The 17543-nt window shown below is 40.5% G+C and overlaps 1 protein-coding gene across 1 annotated transcript in view; it reads left to right on the top strand.

The window, feature by feature from the left end:
- GALNT12 (polypeptide N-acetylgalactosaminyltransferase 12) overlaps positions 1-17543 on the top strand; it is a 94567-nt gene that overhangs the window by 13076 nt on the left and 63948 nt on the right. Inside the window, exon 2 of the mRNA XM_054018521.1 lies at positions 11465-11634. Within this exon, the coding sequence (XP_053874496.1) occupies positions 11465-11634 (170 nt within the window). The remainder of the gene's footprint in view (positions 1-11464; positions 11635-17543) is intronic.

Raw genomic sequence — 17543 nt, forward strand, 5'->3', positions numbered from 1 at the left:
TTGGCATTGTCTAATTCCTTTCTGCAGGCACAGAAGAGGATTTATCAACCTGGAGATGTTTAAATTGCCTCTGACAAGAGTTGGCAGGTCAAAGGTCCATATGTGGAATTGGGGCTATTCCAGTGACCCAGACACATGATACACCATGAAAAATACACCAGGGCCACAGACTGGGCCCTATCATGTGCCTAACACTGGAAAAAGTTATGACTGCAATGGAAGGACAAGAGAAGAACTGCTTTGTATACAATTTTCAATCCCCAGTTTTGGAAGTGTGTGTACAGAATACTTCTAATCTGTGCCACATACTTACCAGGCAATTCACGCAGCCCTAGCTTGTCTGTCCAATAGTGTGTAGGCTGAGGCCAGTTAAGTAGCTTCAGCACTATTCATTGAAAACTTCACCTTGCTTTTCACAAACATTATACAAAATGGATTAGGATGACATGAACCTCCCACAATATCCACAAAGTCCTGCATCACTATTAAGTAGCAATACTTTTTCTTAATGTACTCTTGGGATGGAGGGGGGACTATTATTCATCTTGAAGAAAATATAATTGCTTGTATTAAAGGACTTCATTGTTGGTATTTGCATACGAATTTACATAGCAGATCACACCATGCTCTATTCAATTCAATATCCTGTCTCTGACAGGAGCCAGCACTATATGCTTCCGAGGAAGATGCAAGAAAGCTCTCACTCTCTAGTAGTTAGGAACTGATTTCAACCCTGAAATGTGAAGTTTAATACTTCTTCCAAAATTTGTTAGCATTAGCTGTTATAACTGTGGATATTCTTGTTATCCTGTTCTTTAACTTATCTTGTTCTTAAATATTCAGTCCCATATTGAATATCGCTGTGTTTTTGTCCTCAATTGCATCTTGTAGCGATGAGTTCCACAGTGTAATTATATGTTGTATTAAAAAAAAAAAGTATTTCCTTTTATCCGTTTTGAATTTTCCACTTTTTAGCTGCATCAAATATCCCCTTGTTCTTGTATTATAAATCAAGGTAAATAGAAGCTCCCAATCTACCTTCTCTGTACCATATACTCTTATTTCTGCTAGTTGTCTCCTTTCTAAGATAAATAATCTAGCTTTTCAGAATTTTCATATAAGCATTTTTCCACACCCCTAATTATTTTCTTTGTCCTTCTCTGAACCACCAGTAGCTCTGAAACACGCTTTTTGAGATGGGGTGACCAGTACTGCCCACTGATTTATATAGTGGCATTATTATTATTGTTGTATTACTTGCTGTCTCATTCCATATCCATCCTAATATATTGTGTCCTCTTATATGACTGCAGCAACACATTGAGCTGATTCTTTGTTGATGCTAAGTTCTCATAGCAGCATCTGTGAGTAATGCATTTGTCATCTCTGGTTGTTAGAAGACTCCATCCCATCCTGGCAGATGAGGATCTGGCATCAGTTATTTGCACCTTCAATTCTCAAATGGACTACAGCAATGCATTATACCTAGGCAGGAAGTCTTCGGCACTTACGAAATTACAGCTGGTACAGAATTCTGAAGTGCATCTCCTCAGCCATACAGGCTACCATGAATACATCGAACCTGCCCTTAGCTCTCCCATAGAATATTGAATCAAGTTTAAGGTCTCAGTCCATGGCCTGGGTCCTGGATATTTAAAAGACTGCCTGAAGCTCTGGGATGCAGACCATGGTTGACAACTACTCTTCTTTGTCACAGTGGAATTCTGCAATAAAATAAATAAGTGAAAATAAACAAACTCTGCAGTGTTTTGTGTAGGGGACAGACCTTCCTTGGGGAGTGGTCCACGGTTGTGGACTGAACTTTCTGAGGAACTAAGGACCACCACAAACTTCACCACCATCTCTTCCAAGTGTGAGGCGTATTGCTTTGATTTTTGCCTTCGCTAACATAAAAACCAAAGCAACATGTACTGTTAAAAAAACCAATCAAACCCACAACTTACCAAAACAAGATACCATTGCACACATGTCTCTCCCAGGGAGCAGATGAGAGAACAAATGCCACATGACAGATGTGTAGTCATGTTGCTTAATGCACTACTGGAAGGCGATCAGATACCACAGTGATGAGCATGGTATAGGAATCCATATAGAATAGAATATCTATTTCATTCATGTAGTTACCCCTACATGGATTGCTTAATATAGTAACACACTGAAGTAAACTGCACTACTGTAAGCCTCATTTTACATCTATGCAATGTATCTGCATTAGGCGTTTGTATCAGTGTAATTACAATCAGTGTAGTTAGACCTGTGCAAGTTGCTCTGAAGTTGACAGGGCCTCAGACAGACTATGGAAAGAGCTATAGTCCTACTTGAGTGAGCACTAATCTTTGCAGGTATGGGCATTTAAACTAAACTATGTTGTAATAAGTTTCCATACATGATCGTCTCCATTTTCTGACTATTTGGGATAGATATTGCATCTCCTTTGCTGTTTTCTCCATAAACTACAGACTCTAGTGCAGGGGTCTCAAAGTCCCGGCCTGCGGGCCATCTGCCACCCAAGAACCTCCCCACTGCGGCCCGCGGAGGAGAGACGCATGCAGCCACGTGGCCAGCTCTGTCTGCTGCAGGCGCCACCCCCCGCAGCTCCCATTGGCTGGGGGAGAGGGACAGAGATACCATCACTAGTCACTGGGCAATCAGCCATGGAGGCAGCATCATTAGTTGCCGGGCAGAGTTAGTCATGAAGGCAGCGTCACTTTTTTCCACAATGAATATAAACAAGTCAAAATACCGAACGCAACTATCTGATGTACACCTTGCTGCAATCCTGAAGGTTTCAACTGCTCAGTCACTGAGGCAAACATCAACAAACTGACAGAACTGAAGCATTGCCAGGTGTCTGGCAAACACTAAAAACTCTCTGGCAGGCGAAGAATTGTATAAAGTTGTATGCCAGTTTTATTATTTCCAAGAAATTTGAAATAAAAAATATTTTCTTTTCTGAACACCATCTTCAGTGACATTATTGGCCTGCTGGGAGGATTTGAGGACTGGCATTAACCCTAAGGTAAATTGAGTTTGAGACCCCTGGTCTAGTGGACTTTACTTTTATTTGGAGAGAACAAAGCTGTTTGTAGAGAGAGCCCTGTTCACATCTAGAGTGTATAGATGGGTCTCCCAAAGAAGGGTGTGGATCTCGGGGTAGTACGTCAGGAGCAGAGTGTGATCGATGCATGTGGAAATCTGTGACCACTTTAGGAATAAAATTTAAGTGTGGTCTAAGAATCACTTTGTCCTTATGAATATTAGTGTAAGGCAGGTCAGCCATCAGGGCTTGTAGTTTCTGGCTGTTAAGATGATGTTTCAAATGAGAGGTGTGAAACAGCAGTCTCCTAGGGGAATGGAGTGGTGCTTCTGTTAACTTTGTTAGCACCAAATTAAAGTCCTAAAAAGGAGCAAATCTTTCAGAGAAGGAAAGGGTTGGTGAGGTCCTTCAGGAATTTTGAGACTATTTAGTAGGATTATACACTAGCTCTCTGTATTAGCTTGTGATATGCAATGAAATGGACCTGGATAGATAGTAGAGACAGTCCTAGTTTCTTCAGATGTAACAGTCTAAGATGGAGGAGACTAATCACTTGATAGCCTTTCTTCCTGGCCCATGTTGAAAATCTCTTCCACTTTTGGGTGTAGAATTTCAGAGTTGAAGGTTCCCAACCAAGTTGGTAGCAGAATTGCTTGAACTTGAGAGAAACAGTTTAGGTCTGTGAAAGCCAAATGCCTAGAATCTCTGCTTTCCAGATGCAGAGATTCTGGATTGGGTAGAAAACCCAATAGTCCCTGCATTCCCACTAACTGAGCTGTGTTAGGGTCTTTCTTCTCTTCAGTCCAACAAAGTCCAAACTGTCCATATAGGAGGGTGTAGTTTTGGGATGTTCAGTGTTATACAGACCTCATGTGTAACTGAGTATATGATGTTATGTATGTGAATGAAATTCCATCAGTGTGAGAGAAAATTGTTGTCTGATGTGGTTTAGTCTCTAAGGTAGACAGGGCTTGTAGTATGTTCAGATATCTGTCACCTGGCAGAAAGATTCTTCCTAACACTGAATCCAGAACTATGCCTATGCAGCATATTCTTTGACAGGGAGCAAGGATGGATTTTCCCCAGTTTATTTGCAGACCAGAGTCTGAAAATCCATGTCCATGTCTTTCTGTTAGTGCCTGGCTCGATCTTCCTCATATGAGCTGGTGGTCCAGGTAGGAGAAGGTAGATGAAACCCCTGATATCTCAGCTGTGCAGCTACCACAGCTAGAACTCATGTCAAGTGTGATAGGACAATTAGGCAGGCCAAAAAAGAATTTGAAAAGCAAATAACAAAAGACAAAAAAACTAACAGCTAAAACTTTTTAAAGTACATCGGAAGCTGGAAGCCTGCCAGACAATCAATGGGGCCACTGGATGATCTAGGTGCTAAAGGAGCACTCAAGGAAGACAATGCTGTTGCAGAGAAGCAGTATAAATTGTTTGCATTGGTCTTCACTGCAGAGGGTGTGAGGGAGATTCTCATATTTGAGTCATTCTTTTTAGATGACAAATCTGAGGAACTATCCCAGATTGAGGTGTCATTAGAGGTGATTTTGGAACAAATTGATAAATTAAACAGTAATAAGTCACCAGGCTCAGCTGGTATTCACCCAAAAGTTCTGAAGGAACTTGTCATAACTATAAAGGGAAGGGTAACAGCTCTCCTGTGTAAAGTGCCATAAAATCCCTCCTGGCCAGAGACTCCAAAATCCTTTTACCTGTAAAGAGTTAAGAAGCTCGGGTAACCTGGCTGACACCTGACCCAAAGGACCAATAAGGGGACAAGATACTTTCAAATCTTGGGGGGGGGAGGGGAAGGCTTTTGTTTGTGCTCTTTGTTTGGGAGTTCGTTCGCTCTTGGGACTGAGAGGGACCAGACATCAATCCAGGTTCTCCCCATCTTTCTAAACAAGTCTCTCATATTTCAAACTTGTAAGTAAAAAGCCAGGCAAGGCGTCTTAGTTTTACTTTGTTTTTCTCAACTTGTAAATGTACCTTTTACTAAAGTGTTTATCTTTGTTTGTTATGCTTTGAACCTGAGGCTAGAGGGAGGTCCTCTGAGCTCTTTAAGTTTGATTACCCTGTAAAGTTATTTTCCATACTGATTTTACAGAGATGATTTTTACCTTTTTCTTTAATTAAAAGCCTTCTTTTTAAGAACCTGATTGATTTTTCCTTGTTTTTAGATCCAAGGGGGTTGGATCTGTATTCACCAGGAGTTGGTGAAAGGAAGGAGGGGGAATGGTTAATTTCTCCTTGTTTTAGATCCAAGGGGGTTGGATCTGTATTCACCAGGAGCTGGTGAAAGGAAGGAGGGGGAATGGTTAATTTCTCCTTGTTTTAGATCCAAGGGGGTTGGATCTGTATTCACCAGGAGTTGATGGGAGAAAGAAGGGGGGATGGTTAATTTCTCCTTGTTTTAAGATCCAAGGGGTTTGGATCTGTATTCACCAGGGAATTGGTGAAGGTCTCTCAAGACTTCCCAGGGAAGGGAATTAGCTTTGAGATGGTGGCAGCGGACCAGAGCTAAGCTGGTAGTTAAGCTTAGAAGTTTTCATGCAGGCCCCCACATTTGTACCCTAAAGTTCAAAGTGGGGATACAGCCTTGACAGAACTCAAATATGAAATTGCAGAACTACTAACTGTGGTGTGTAACCTATCTTTTAAATCAGTCTCTGTACCAGATGACTGGAGGATATCTAATGTAACACCGATTTATTTTTAATGTCTCCATAGGTGATCCTGGCAATTACAGGCCAGTGAGCCTAATTTCAGAACCAGACAAATTGGTTGAAACTACAGTAAAGAACAGAATTACCATATACATAAATTAACAAAATATGTTGGGGAAGAGTCAACATGGCTTTTGTAAAGAGAAATCATGCTTCACCAATGTATTAGAATTCTTTGAGGGGGTCAACAAACATGGACAAGGGTGATCCAATGGATATATGGTATAATTGGACTTTCAGAAAGCCTTTGACAAGGTCCCTCACCAAAGGCTCTTAAGCAAAGTAAGCTGTCATAGGATAAGATGGAAAGTCCTCTCATGGATCAGTAATTAGTTAAAAGACAGAAACAAAGGGTAGGAATAAATGGTTAGTTTTCACAGTGGAAGGGTAAACAGTGGGGTCCCCCAAGGATCTGTACTGGGACCTGTGCTGTTCAGCGTATTCATAAATGACTTGGAAAAAGGGGTAAATAAGTGGCAAAGTTTGCAGATGATACAAAATTACTCAAGAGCGTTAAATCCAAACTGTAAAGTGTTAGGAAGGGATCTCTGGAAACTTGGTGACTAGGCAACGAAATGGCAGATGAAATTCAATGTTGATAAATGCAAAGTAATGTACATAGCAAAACATAATCCCAACTATACATACAAAATGTTCGGGTCTAAATTAGCAGTTACTACTCAAGAAAGAGATCATTGTGAGTCATCTTGGATATTTCTCTGAAAATATCTGCTCAATGTGTACCAGCAGTCAAAAAGCTAACAGCATGTTAGGAATTATTAGGAAAGGGATAGATAATAAGACAGAAAATATTATAATGCCATTATATAAATCCATGCTACCACCTTCATCTTGAATACTGCGTGCAGTTTTGTTTGCCCCAAAAGATATATTAGGATTGGAAAAAATATAGATAAGGACAACAAAATGATTGAGGATATGGAACAGCTTCCATGTGGAGAGAGATTAAAAAGATAGGGACTGTTTAGCTTAGAAAATAGATGATTAGAAGGGGATATGTAGAGGTCTATAAATCTGGTGTGGAAGTGAATAAAGCAGTGTTATTTACCCATTCACATAACACAAGAACCAGGGATAACCCTTCTGATTAGGCAGAAGGTTTGAAACAAACATAAGGAAGTACTTCTTCACACAATGCATAGTCAACCTCTGTAACTCATTGCCAGGAGAAGTTGTGAGGCCAAAAGTATAACTGGGTTCAAAAAAGAATTAGATAATTTCATGGAGGATAGGTCCATCAATAGGTAGTAGCCAAGATGGTCAGAGACACAATCCCGTGCTCTGGGAGTCCCTAAGCCTCTGACTGCCAGAAGCTGGGACTGGATGACCTGAGATGCATCACTGGATAATTGTGCTGTTTTGCTCATTCCCTCTGAAGCATCTGTAACCAACCACTGTCAAAAGAAAGGATATTCAGCTAGATAGACCATTGGTCTGAGTCAGTTCTTAATTTGGCGTATCCTTTCAGTGCCATAGATAGACTGGCAAGTAGCACTCCATTGTTCTTCTTTCCCACATATAAGCTCAGATATTTGTAATGTGTTTCTGATGGCTATGAGGAAGTAGACATCTTTGGGATTGAGAACCACAAACCAATCTTATTAGGATACAGAAGGGATGATGATGATTACTATGGTCATAAACTTGAACATAAAAACTGTGATGAATCTATGTAGCCTTCTCAGAGCCATTCTAGGACTATGCATAACAGGCCTGTGCCTGTACCACCACCTTTTCTTGAGGGATCTGGTTCCTTTTCTGATGAGTCTCATTCCTCCTAAAGTACTGTCTTGTGAGAAAGATCCTTGAAGGAACGGGGGAAGGGGACGATGGTGTTACAGGGAGTGTGATGTGAAACTGAATGGTGTATGAATTGCAGAGGGTATAATCCAAAGCTCTGAAGTAAAATGTCATTTAAAAATGGAGAGAATTTCAGAAAGGAAGGGGTGCAGAAGTATCAGAATAGGTGTCATGTTCTGGGGGTGCAATTCAGACTAGTGAGGGGTTGTGTCCCTGCCTGCCCTGTAACTCTAGGTGCCTCAAATGCCCTGTTGCAGTGGCTCACACACCAGAATGCCAGCAGACAAGCATCCAGGTCACTCCTTGAGTGTCTATGTGCTGTACAGCCCTGGATCAGCAGCTCTGACTCCAGCAGCCTGCCTACAGCACAAGAGCCCCACTCTGGTTTCCATTAGCCTTGTTTACTACTTGCAGGGTAACCCCCAGCACACCACAAGTCCTGACATTTCCCCAAACCATCTGCTCTGAAGTGTCCAGTCCTCTCCTGGACCACTCAGAGAAATAAAAAGGTTGGTTTGGTTAAAGAGACAAAACCACATTAGAGCTTATTAATTTAACTGGAGTAAACTAGTAAACTGATTCCCTTCAAGCACAGCATGGAGTTGGTTTATACTAAAAAAAAAATATTATTAATAATAGGACCTAGGTTAAGTGATGCCATGTAAAAGGAATAAAGTTAGAAAGGGTTACAAACAAATAAAAGTGCAAACACATATCTAAAAGCCTAACCCTTAATCTAGCAAGGTACAAGTTTTGTTGAAGATGGTTCTCTCTCCAATTCTTCTTCTTCCCAGCCATGGCTGACTTTCCCTCGGTCAGGACCTTCTACAGAAGAACAAGATGCTGGTTTCCCTTGGCTTCTTAGGTGAAAGGTCTTTGCCTAAGCAGGTTTCTCATCTCAGTACAGAGACTTCAAGCCCTCTCCCCCAACTGGTAGAAGGACCCTTCTTTCTCAGCTTTGCAAGACTTCTGTCCCTTTGTGTCTGAGTAGTGCTGAATGCCAAAATGGCTTTCTGCCTCTGTTTGTTATATCTCTCAAAGTTCAATGACCTTGTTTCAAGAGGCAGGATGACACCATGCTGTTTTTCACTTCCTGTAAAAAGCAACAGAGGGTCCTGTGGCACCTTTAAGACTGACAGAAGTATTGGGAGCATAAGCTTTCGTGGGTAAGAACCTCACTTCTTCAGATGCAAGTAATTGCATTTTACTTTTACTACAGTTACTTGCATCTGAAGAAGTGAGGTTCTTACCCACGAAAGCTTATGCTCCCAATACTTCTGTTAGTCTTAAAGGTGCCACAGGACCCTCTGTTGCTTTTTACAGATTCAGACTAACACGGCTACCCCTCTGATACTTCACTTCCTGTGATCTTCGCAGCCTGCTGCTGATTGAAATGTAAATGGGGCCTCCCTTGGTTTTGGTCACTCGTTGCTTAATTTCACTGGAGACAGGTAGAGAGCTGTGATGTCTGGGAGAGACCCGTCTCTCCCTTTGTTTGGTTACAAACTGTAAAGCACAATATTAATGTGTATCTATAATTCCTTATTTAGCATTGATACATACGATTCACAATTTTATTAATCACCAGTGTGTCATGGGCTTTCATAAAACACTTCATTCATCATACGTTTATAATACAGTAGTACTGTACAATCAATTGATTCAGTTGCTTATCACTTGAGCTTCAGACCCCATCTTTATAGCCCAGATAAAGTTTCTCTTCCCAGCTGAGGTGTAGACCCCATGCTGTATCCTTCCCCACTTGTTAACTTGATAGTTTTTTTAAATCTCATATGTAAATAGACCTTCATTCTCTCTGCCTGACGACCAGGCTAGTCAGAAAAATAAGCATATTCCTTTGTCTAGGGCAGACTTGTTTACCAACATACATCACACAAGAATATTAATGATCAGCGAGTTATTAGTTTTCCAGTGATATCTTACATGCCACCTATTAGATACAGATTAAGATATCAGTGAATTGGGGTACACTGAACTGGTCAGGCCAGCTGAAACTCATTGCATGATACCAGTGAGCCCTTTGCCCCTGAAGAAATTCTTCTTCTAAAAATCATGGAATGAGCCGAGACACTGGATTTATGGCTTATTACAACAATCTATAATCCACTTAACCCATTCCCCCCAGCTTTTTTCCCCCTTTCTCTCCCTTATGACTGGAGAGGTGTTAACGGGCCACCTCACCTTGAAATATGTCTCCTTATGCTAAACAATCTGTTTCATCTTGTATTTATCTGTGACACTCTGAGTACATTTCCCAGACCTGAAGAAGAGCTCTGTGTAAGCTCAAAAGCTTGTCATTCTCACCAACAGAAGTTGGTCCAATAAAACATATTACCTCACCCACCTTCTCTTTCTAATAAATGTGTTGTGTTGAATACCCCAGGGGTAGGTGAAATGGTTCATACAGTGTGTAGATGATTAGATGCTGTGGTGATGTGTGCAAACTAAAAACCTATTTCACAGAGTTAAATACAAAAATAAAAGAGAGAGGGGATGTAATGTTACGGTAGTATAGTTAAATACACAAGTCAAGAAATGCAAAAAGGTGAGGTATAACTACTAGCTTTTAAATTAGGGAAGTTCTATGGGGCTAGACTAGATGACCCATGTGATCCCTTCTAATCCTATGATTCTATATATGTTGTCTTTTCTATTAATGTTTTTATGGTTAAATATTAGACGGCGCAAACAGCAACATTTATACTTGCGGTATACATTAAAGAGCCAGGACGCTCTTAAATTTGCAGTCTAGTCATCTGGTAGATTTGGCAGCTTCTTGAGGCAGTGCTTCTACTGGTGTAGAAAAATAGCATTTTTGTAGTAAATCATGGATGGGTAAAGCAAAGCAAATTCAATCTATTTGACATGGAATTGTTGCCAGGCAAGGGCATGGTATATTCTGCCCTCTATTTCTATATTGCAAGTAAAAATGCTGAAAAATATAAATTCTGTTCCCAGATTCCTTGATCTTACCCTCTGATCGCACAGCTGTAAAAACCTTATTGATCATAGTGTGTTTGGAATCTTACAACTTTAGTCTTGAGTCTGTTGTAGATCACCCTTGGAATTATGTGTGAACTTTTTAATCAAGATACTAGCATTTTTGGTGTCTGATGTCAAATATTTTGAAAAATGGCCAAGATTGTGAATTTACTCTCCTTCTGCAAAGCAAATTATGTGTGTACTTTTATACCTTTCTCTGTTCTTGAGGTTTTTAGTATCATGTTCCAGCATTTTTATGGTCTTCTTGGAATTATGGCACTTTGTTGCACAAATTCCATTGTCTTTATCTGTTACTGAATTTTCTTTAGATATATTTTGGCTTTTTCTGTAGTAGCAATTTTGCTATTGAGCACTTCCACTTTGTTCTCTAGTTTTTCAAATTAAGCCTCCAGGACAAAAGTTAAGTTATCAGTAATTTAGGCAAAAAATAATAGCAGGTCTTAGTTGTTGCACTGGGTGTGTCTTCCTGTGGTGAGCCGGAGGCCATAGCGTTTTCCCCATTGTAAAATTCTTCTTTAAATTGAAGTCATTTTCTGATGGGACACATATTACATGTGAATGAGCCAGATACATCTTCCCTTGTCTTTTTAGATGTTTGGATATTTTTGAAATATAAATGTAAAACTGAAGAAGTTAGATTCCCCCTGAATAATAGCTACCTCACTAAGCACATTGTATGACTTCCCTCATTGTTCCTTTATATCTTTGATGTGTTCTTGCTAAAAAAAAAATTAATAAGCACTATATGCAGTCTTCATTTGAAAACTTTTCTGAAAATTTACAGATAATTTCACACTTTTACTAATTTGGGTCCCCTTATTTACAGGTGCAAAGAGAAGAAATATGATTATTATAACCTGCCAAAAACCTCAGTTGTAATAGCTTTTTATAATGAGGCTTGGTCAACACTTCTGCGAACAGTTCATAGTGTTCTTGAGACATCCCCAGATATTCTGCTGGAAGAAGTTATCCTGGTGGATGATTATAGTGACAAAGGTAGGTATTTCATTGTATAAAGAACGGTACTCTTGACAGACAGACAAGATGGGTGAAGTAAAAGTCTGCAGGAGTAGAAAGTATACTGATACGGTAATGGCTCACTAACATTTTGTAATTGTTATATTTACCCATACTGTAGCTTGAAATTGCTTTTACTTTGCCGTGCTGATGGGACTGTCAAATTCAGTGTCTTGTTCAGCAAGTTGAGAGGAGGAACAGTCTAATGGTTATAGTGCTAACTTGAGACTTTAGAGATTTGGAATCAATTCCCTGATCCACTGCAGTCTTCCTATGTGACCGTGGGCAAGTCCCTCTAATCTCTGTAGGCCTCAGTTCCCCATTTGTACCTCACAAAGTTGTTATGAGGATAAAGACATTGAAGATTGTGAGGCACTCACATGCTACAGTAGTGGGAACCCATGTAAGATAGATAGCAGCTAGAAATATGTGTCATAAAAATATTAGGTGTAGTTTTGTCTGCCACTCATAATGTAAGATCGTTATACTCTGGCTATTTGCAAATATTATATGAAAGAAATGGCTTACTGGCAGGGATATCTTTTTTTAATTTTGTTTTTTAATTGCTACTTATCTTTTAAGAGCTTTCAGGATTTTTAGAGATACTGCTAATATATATATATATATATATATATAATGCATGTTTACAGTTCTTTCATTCTAAAATATCACTTTGAATGTATCTGGAAGAATTAGGTATATTTTTCATATTCCTATGGAATAGTTTATTAAAAGTATTTGTAGAGTACAAGTGCGTGGCAGTACTTCTGTCCAAAGTCTACATGAAGGGGGCAGTATGGAAAATTCTGAACAATTAATCATTATGAACATTCTGGTACAAACATAACTTGTTTGAAATTCTTTCTTACTTACTTTTTTAAACCTTTACTTGATTTCCCTGCACTGTAAATTGATATGGCCTATGTCAAAGTTAGAATCAGGACTCACAATTTTGTCAAGACCGCTCTGCTTATTAGCACAGCGCTCTGCTAATACATTCAGATAATGTGAGTCCCCATGCAAGATTCAAACAGTCTTATTTATATAGATAAAAGGGTGTGAACTAAACAAAGGGACAGAGAGAGCAAAATTGTAAAATTTGCATGGGGCACAATATGCATATCCTGCTTCCTTATTAACTCTTAGCGATCTAAGGCTGGGTCTACACTACCCGCCTGAATCGGCGGGTAGAAATCGACCTCCCGGGGATCGATTTATCGCGTCCCATTGTGACGCGACAATCGATCCCCGAATCGACGCTCTTACTCCACCAGCGGAGGTGAGAATAAGTGCCGTCGACGGGAAGCCGCAGAGGTCGATTTTGCCGCCGTCCTCACAGCGGGGTAAGTCGGCTGCGATACGTCGAATTCAGCTACGCTATTCACGTAGCTGAATTTGCGTATCTTAAATCGACTCCCCCCTGTAGTGTAGATGTAGCCTCAGGCTAATACTTCACCAATTGCCCTTAAGTGGGGCAATTCATTAAGCAGTTAATGTCTGCTTTCCTGCCCCCTGGCTTGCAGCATTTCTCATTTCTACTTAAAGGTACATACAGCATTCTTTAATTCATTCTATTTCTTTAATATAATTCATTTCGCTTTCACACCTACAGTGAAGGATTGTAGAATGGATGTAAAATTTTATACACAAATGAGTGATAAATTTAAGCCACTGGTCCTTTCAGTTTCTACAAAGTTCTACTCTTTTCTGCCACAACTTATTTCTGAATATTTTTCTATTATACTAGCACACCTAGATTCAGAAGGTTACTCAATGAATTTTTTTAATTGTGATGTACTTAATAAAAAAGGATATCTCTCAGTCTGCGTATCTTAAAACAACTTTTAAAAAACCACTTAAAATGTATATATTTTGAAATATACATTTTATGTTTCAACACATACAATATAGTAAGCTATTGTCCACAACTTATATTAAACATACTCGTATTTATTTTTGAATGTATAATTAAAATACTGTAAATATCTTAAATGACCACACTAATGCAACATAAAGATTGGAAAATATAAATATGCACTTCAGGGATGGTTCCCTGCATGATCAGTCACCACGCAGCTCCTAATCATAGGTGCTGGACCTGGGGGTGCTGGCTTGAAGTGATTTCCATTATATACATGGTTTTACAGTTTGGTTCAATGGCTCTTAGCACCCCAATATAAAAATTGTTCCAGAACCCCTGCTCCTAATTGCTGAACTGACTGTGATGGTCCATTCTCATGGAGCAGTTGAGCATACTGCATCCCAGGGATGCAGAGCAGGACTTCTCCTGCAATTGATCCTCCTCGCTGTCATGTTGCCAGGCAGTAAAAGTGAGAGCCAGGAGACTCTTTTCTGGACTCTCAGCGGTTTCCCTCAGCAGGTAGGCAATGTGGAAGAGGAGGAGGAAGAAGCTAACTGATTCAAATGTAAAGGAGAGGCAAATAGGGGGACAGGGACAGGAGCTGTGTGAGAGGGACAAGACATGGCAACAGGAAAAGAGTGGGAAAGGGACAGGGGCAGAGGGGTAGAGATTTAAAATTAAGCCTATCTCACTGTTGGAGCAAAATGATTAAATCAATACAAACCTAATATTCTTTTTTAGGACAGTCTCCATTTCACAGATAAATTGATCTGCTTTTCAGCCCCTTCCTAAACTTTCACCAAAACGTTTACAGATAGAAGACAGATTACTGAAATATTGTACTATTATTCATGTAAATGGGACGATTTCTGCTATTGAACTTTTTTTTTTTAAAGAAAAACATATCTCCAAGTCCATTCACTTCCAGATTGCATTTTCAGCAGCTAAATTTATTTAAGGGACTGCTAAGAGTGTGTACAGGAATTATGCCTGTTTTGATTTTTGTTTGTCATCTTTCTGGAAGTCCAGTTTGAACATGAATGGAGCAGTAAGCCATTTGCTGGTAATCATAGGCACCAACTTCCACTCTGGCCGGTGGGTGCTCGACCCCAGTTCCCGCACTGCCCTTGCCCCACACCCATTCCACCCCTTCCCCAAAGTCTCTGCCCCACCCCAGCCCTGCCCCCTTTCCACCCCCTTCCCCCAAATCCTTGTCCCTGCCCCACCTCTTCTCTGCCTCCTCCCCTCAGCGTGCGGCGTCCCTACTCCTCCCCCCCCCTCACGGAAAATCCTAAGTGCTGCCAAACAGCTGTTAGGTGGTAGGGGGGTGGGAAGCGCTGGGAGGGAGGGTGAGGAGCAGGGACGGAGGAAACTCAGGGTGGGGAGAAGGAGGCGAGGAGGAGAGAGCTTGGCTGCAATTTTTCCCCGTGGGTGCTCCAGCCCCAGAGCACCCACGGAGTCGGTGCGTGTGCTGGTTATAGTGCCCTGATGGCACACCAGTACCTAGTCAGGCATATTGCACACAAACATTGGAATAAAAGTGTAATTGCATTTTTACAGTTTCAACTGATAATCCTGATATTGCAGTGGATTGCAACTTTCAACTCATTCCAAATGAACATTAGGGAGGGAGCCTGGATTTTTATGCATATTAGTCTGCCTGAAATGACTTTCAGCCTCTTGATCAAGACCTCCCAATACAACCCCATGAACAATTGAAGAGCTCCACTGGATACCACATGAATTTTCCACATTTTCGCAGTTCAAAAACCTTCTATCAGAAGCAAGTCACTCAGAGCTCAGGATCACCCCGGGGTAACTCTGTATGTTTTCTACATTGAGTTCTGGTCTGTGGCTGCTTTAGTGTTGTATACAGAGCTCCTCTTTTACACTGCAAAAACAGCAGCCCCTGGGCACCTTTAATTTACACTTGAGGGTTATAGTTGTAAAGACATTTCCAACCCTCAGCATTGCAGAGTGAAGATTTTCTGGAGCTGTAACAGGGTGCTGGCCAAAAAGGCACTGACTGAGCCCTGTTAGCTCAGAGCCTGCTAGCTCAGCTCCCAATAAGGGGAAGTGATTGGAGTGACAGGCTGGGGCTGATTAAAGCTCTAAAAGAGAGACACCTGTGAGCTTGATGGGGTAAGGCCTATAAAGCTAGCAGGAAGGCAGTAGGAGGAGAGGAACAGGAATGTGAGGAGTGAGGGCCTGTTGCTCCCAGCTAGCTGTAAGAGCAAGCTGTTCCCTAAGGGGCTACCTGACTGATAGTTAACTGTAAAAAGCTGTATATACGTGGTGGTGGGAAAATAGAGGGAAATAAAAGGGCACTGGTGTGTGAAAGAGTTGTCTCCAGCGAATTTGTACCGCGAACAACGAAGGGCACGTCTACAGGGGCACACCTCCTTTTTTTCTATAGTAATATCCTTTTTTGCCTATCCAAATAAATGTTTTCTCCTTGCTCGTATGATGCTACTTAAAATGAATTTACATTGTCTCAGAATTCCCTCATCATAAACTTTTAGGTGCAAATGAGATGTACATTCTCTGAGCATTTCTTTACAATAGTGTCTGGAAGTCCTCCAAAGTATTGGGGCCCTATTATGCTAGGCATGATGTATACTCCATACAAAGACGTTGTCCTTGACCTGAAGAACTCAGTCTCGCCTGCAGTAGATATGTTAGGTACCTTTTTTAAATAGTCACTCTTCAGAGCAGAACCACACTTGAAAAGAATGCATTTTTCAAAAAATATTTTATACCAACTACACACACACACATATCTTTCAATTGGAAATACAGGGTCAGGATCTTTGGTCCTGTCTAAGGCTGGGTCTACACTACCCGCCTGAATCGGCGGGTAGAAATCGACCTCTCGGGGATCGATTTATTGCGTCCCGTCAGGACGCGACAATCGATCCCCGAATCGACGCTCTTACTCCACCAGCGGAGGTGGGAGTAAGCGCCGTCGATGGGAAGCCGCAGAGGTCGATTTTGCCGCCGTCCCTACAGCGGGGTAAGTCGGCTGCGATACGTCTAATTCAGCTACGCTATTCCCCCCGTAGTGTAGATGTAGCCTAAGTCCCCTTTGCGCCATGGGAGCAGTGCAACTAGCTCCCTCAAACTTGCAGCTGAGCCTTTCCCCAGATATAGAGAAATCTTTGACTGGTGTAAAATTGGTACAGCTGCTTTAATACAAGATGGAACCATTTAAAATAATAATTTAAATCATTTGGTGGTTTTGTTTGGTTGGTTTTAAATTATTGATTTAGGTCAAGTTCAGGCTTGATCTAAACCAAAAATATTGAAAATTAAGGTCCTCACTCTCCAAACCCTTCAGTAGGTACTCATGTGAGTATTTCCTCTTGATTTCAGTGGGGCAGCTTGTCCTTAAGTTAAGCAAGTGCATAACTTTGCAGCATCAGGATCTAAATTATATTTTTATTAAAAAAACTTTACTATTAGTGGCATAAAATATTTGTCACTTCAAAACAAAATTGTTTCAGAGTTAATAAAGAAAAGCTGTTTAAACTTTCAATACATGAACAAAGTTATTGTGAATTTTTTTTGTACACACAGGCCAAAATGTTCAAAATAGGATTAGGCTCCTAAAATGTGGTATTTTCAAAAGCACTGTGTGATTTAAGAGTACACATCCTATTGACTTCAGACTGCAAACGTTAATGGAGGAGAACAGCATGGGCAAAGCATTTCAGTTTTCTTGACTGGTGGAAGTTCAATATATTGGAAGGTGTTGGTTGCAAATGTAATATGGGCTATTTGTTTATCAATTTTGTATTTGAGTTTGTGGTGTTCTCACAATAAGAATGTTACAGTATTGGGCCCATAACTTATTTTTTATAGCATAAATGACCATTTTAAGTGTGAAACTTCTTAGTAAAAAAAAAAAATGTAAAATTGGAAATGCTACTAACAATTAGAAAACTAATTTAAAGAAACAAATATAAATCATCCACTTAGCAATTAAAGGCTGTAAGAAAAGAAGAAAGCTAAGAACTAGCAACACGTA

Source organism: Malaclemys terrapin, chromosome 2 (assembly GCF_027887155.1).
Source record: "Malaclemys terrapin pileata isolate rMalTer1 chromosome 2, rMalTer1.hap1, whole genome shotgun sequence".
Classification (NCBI taxonomy): domain Eukaryota; kingdom Metazoa; phylum Chordata; order Testudines; family Emydidae; genus Malaclemys; species Malaclemys terrapin.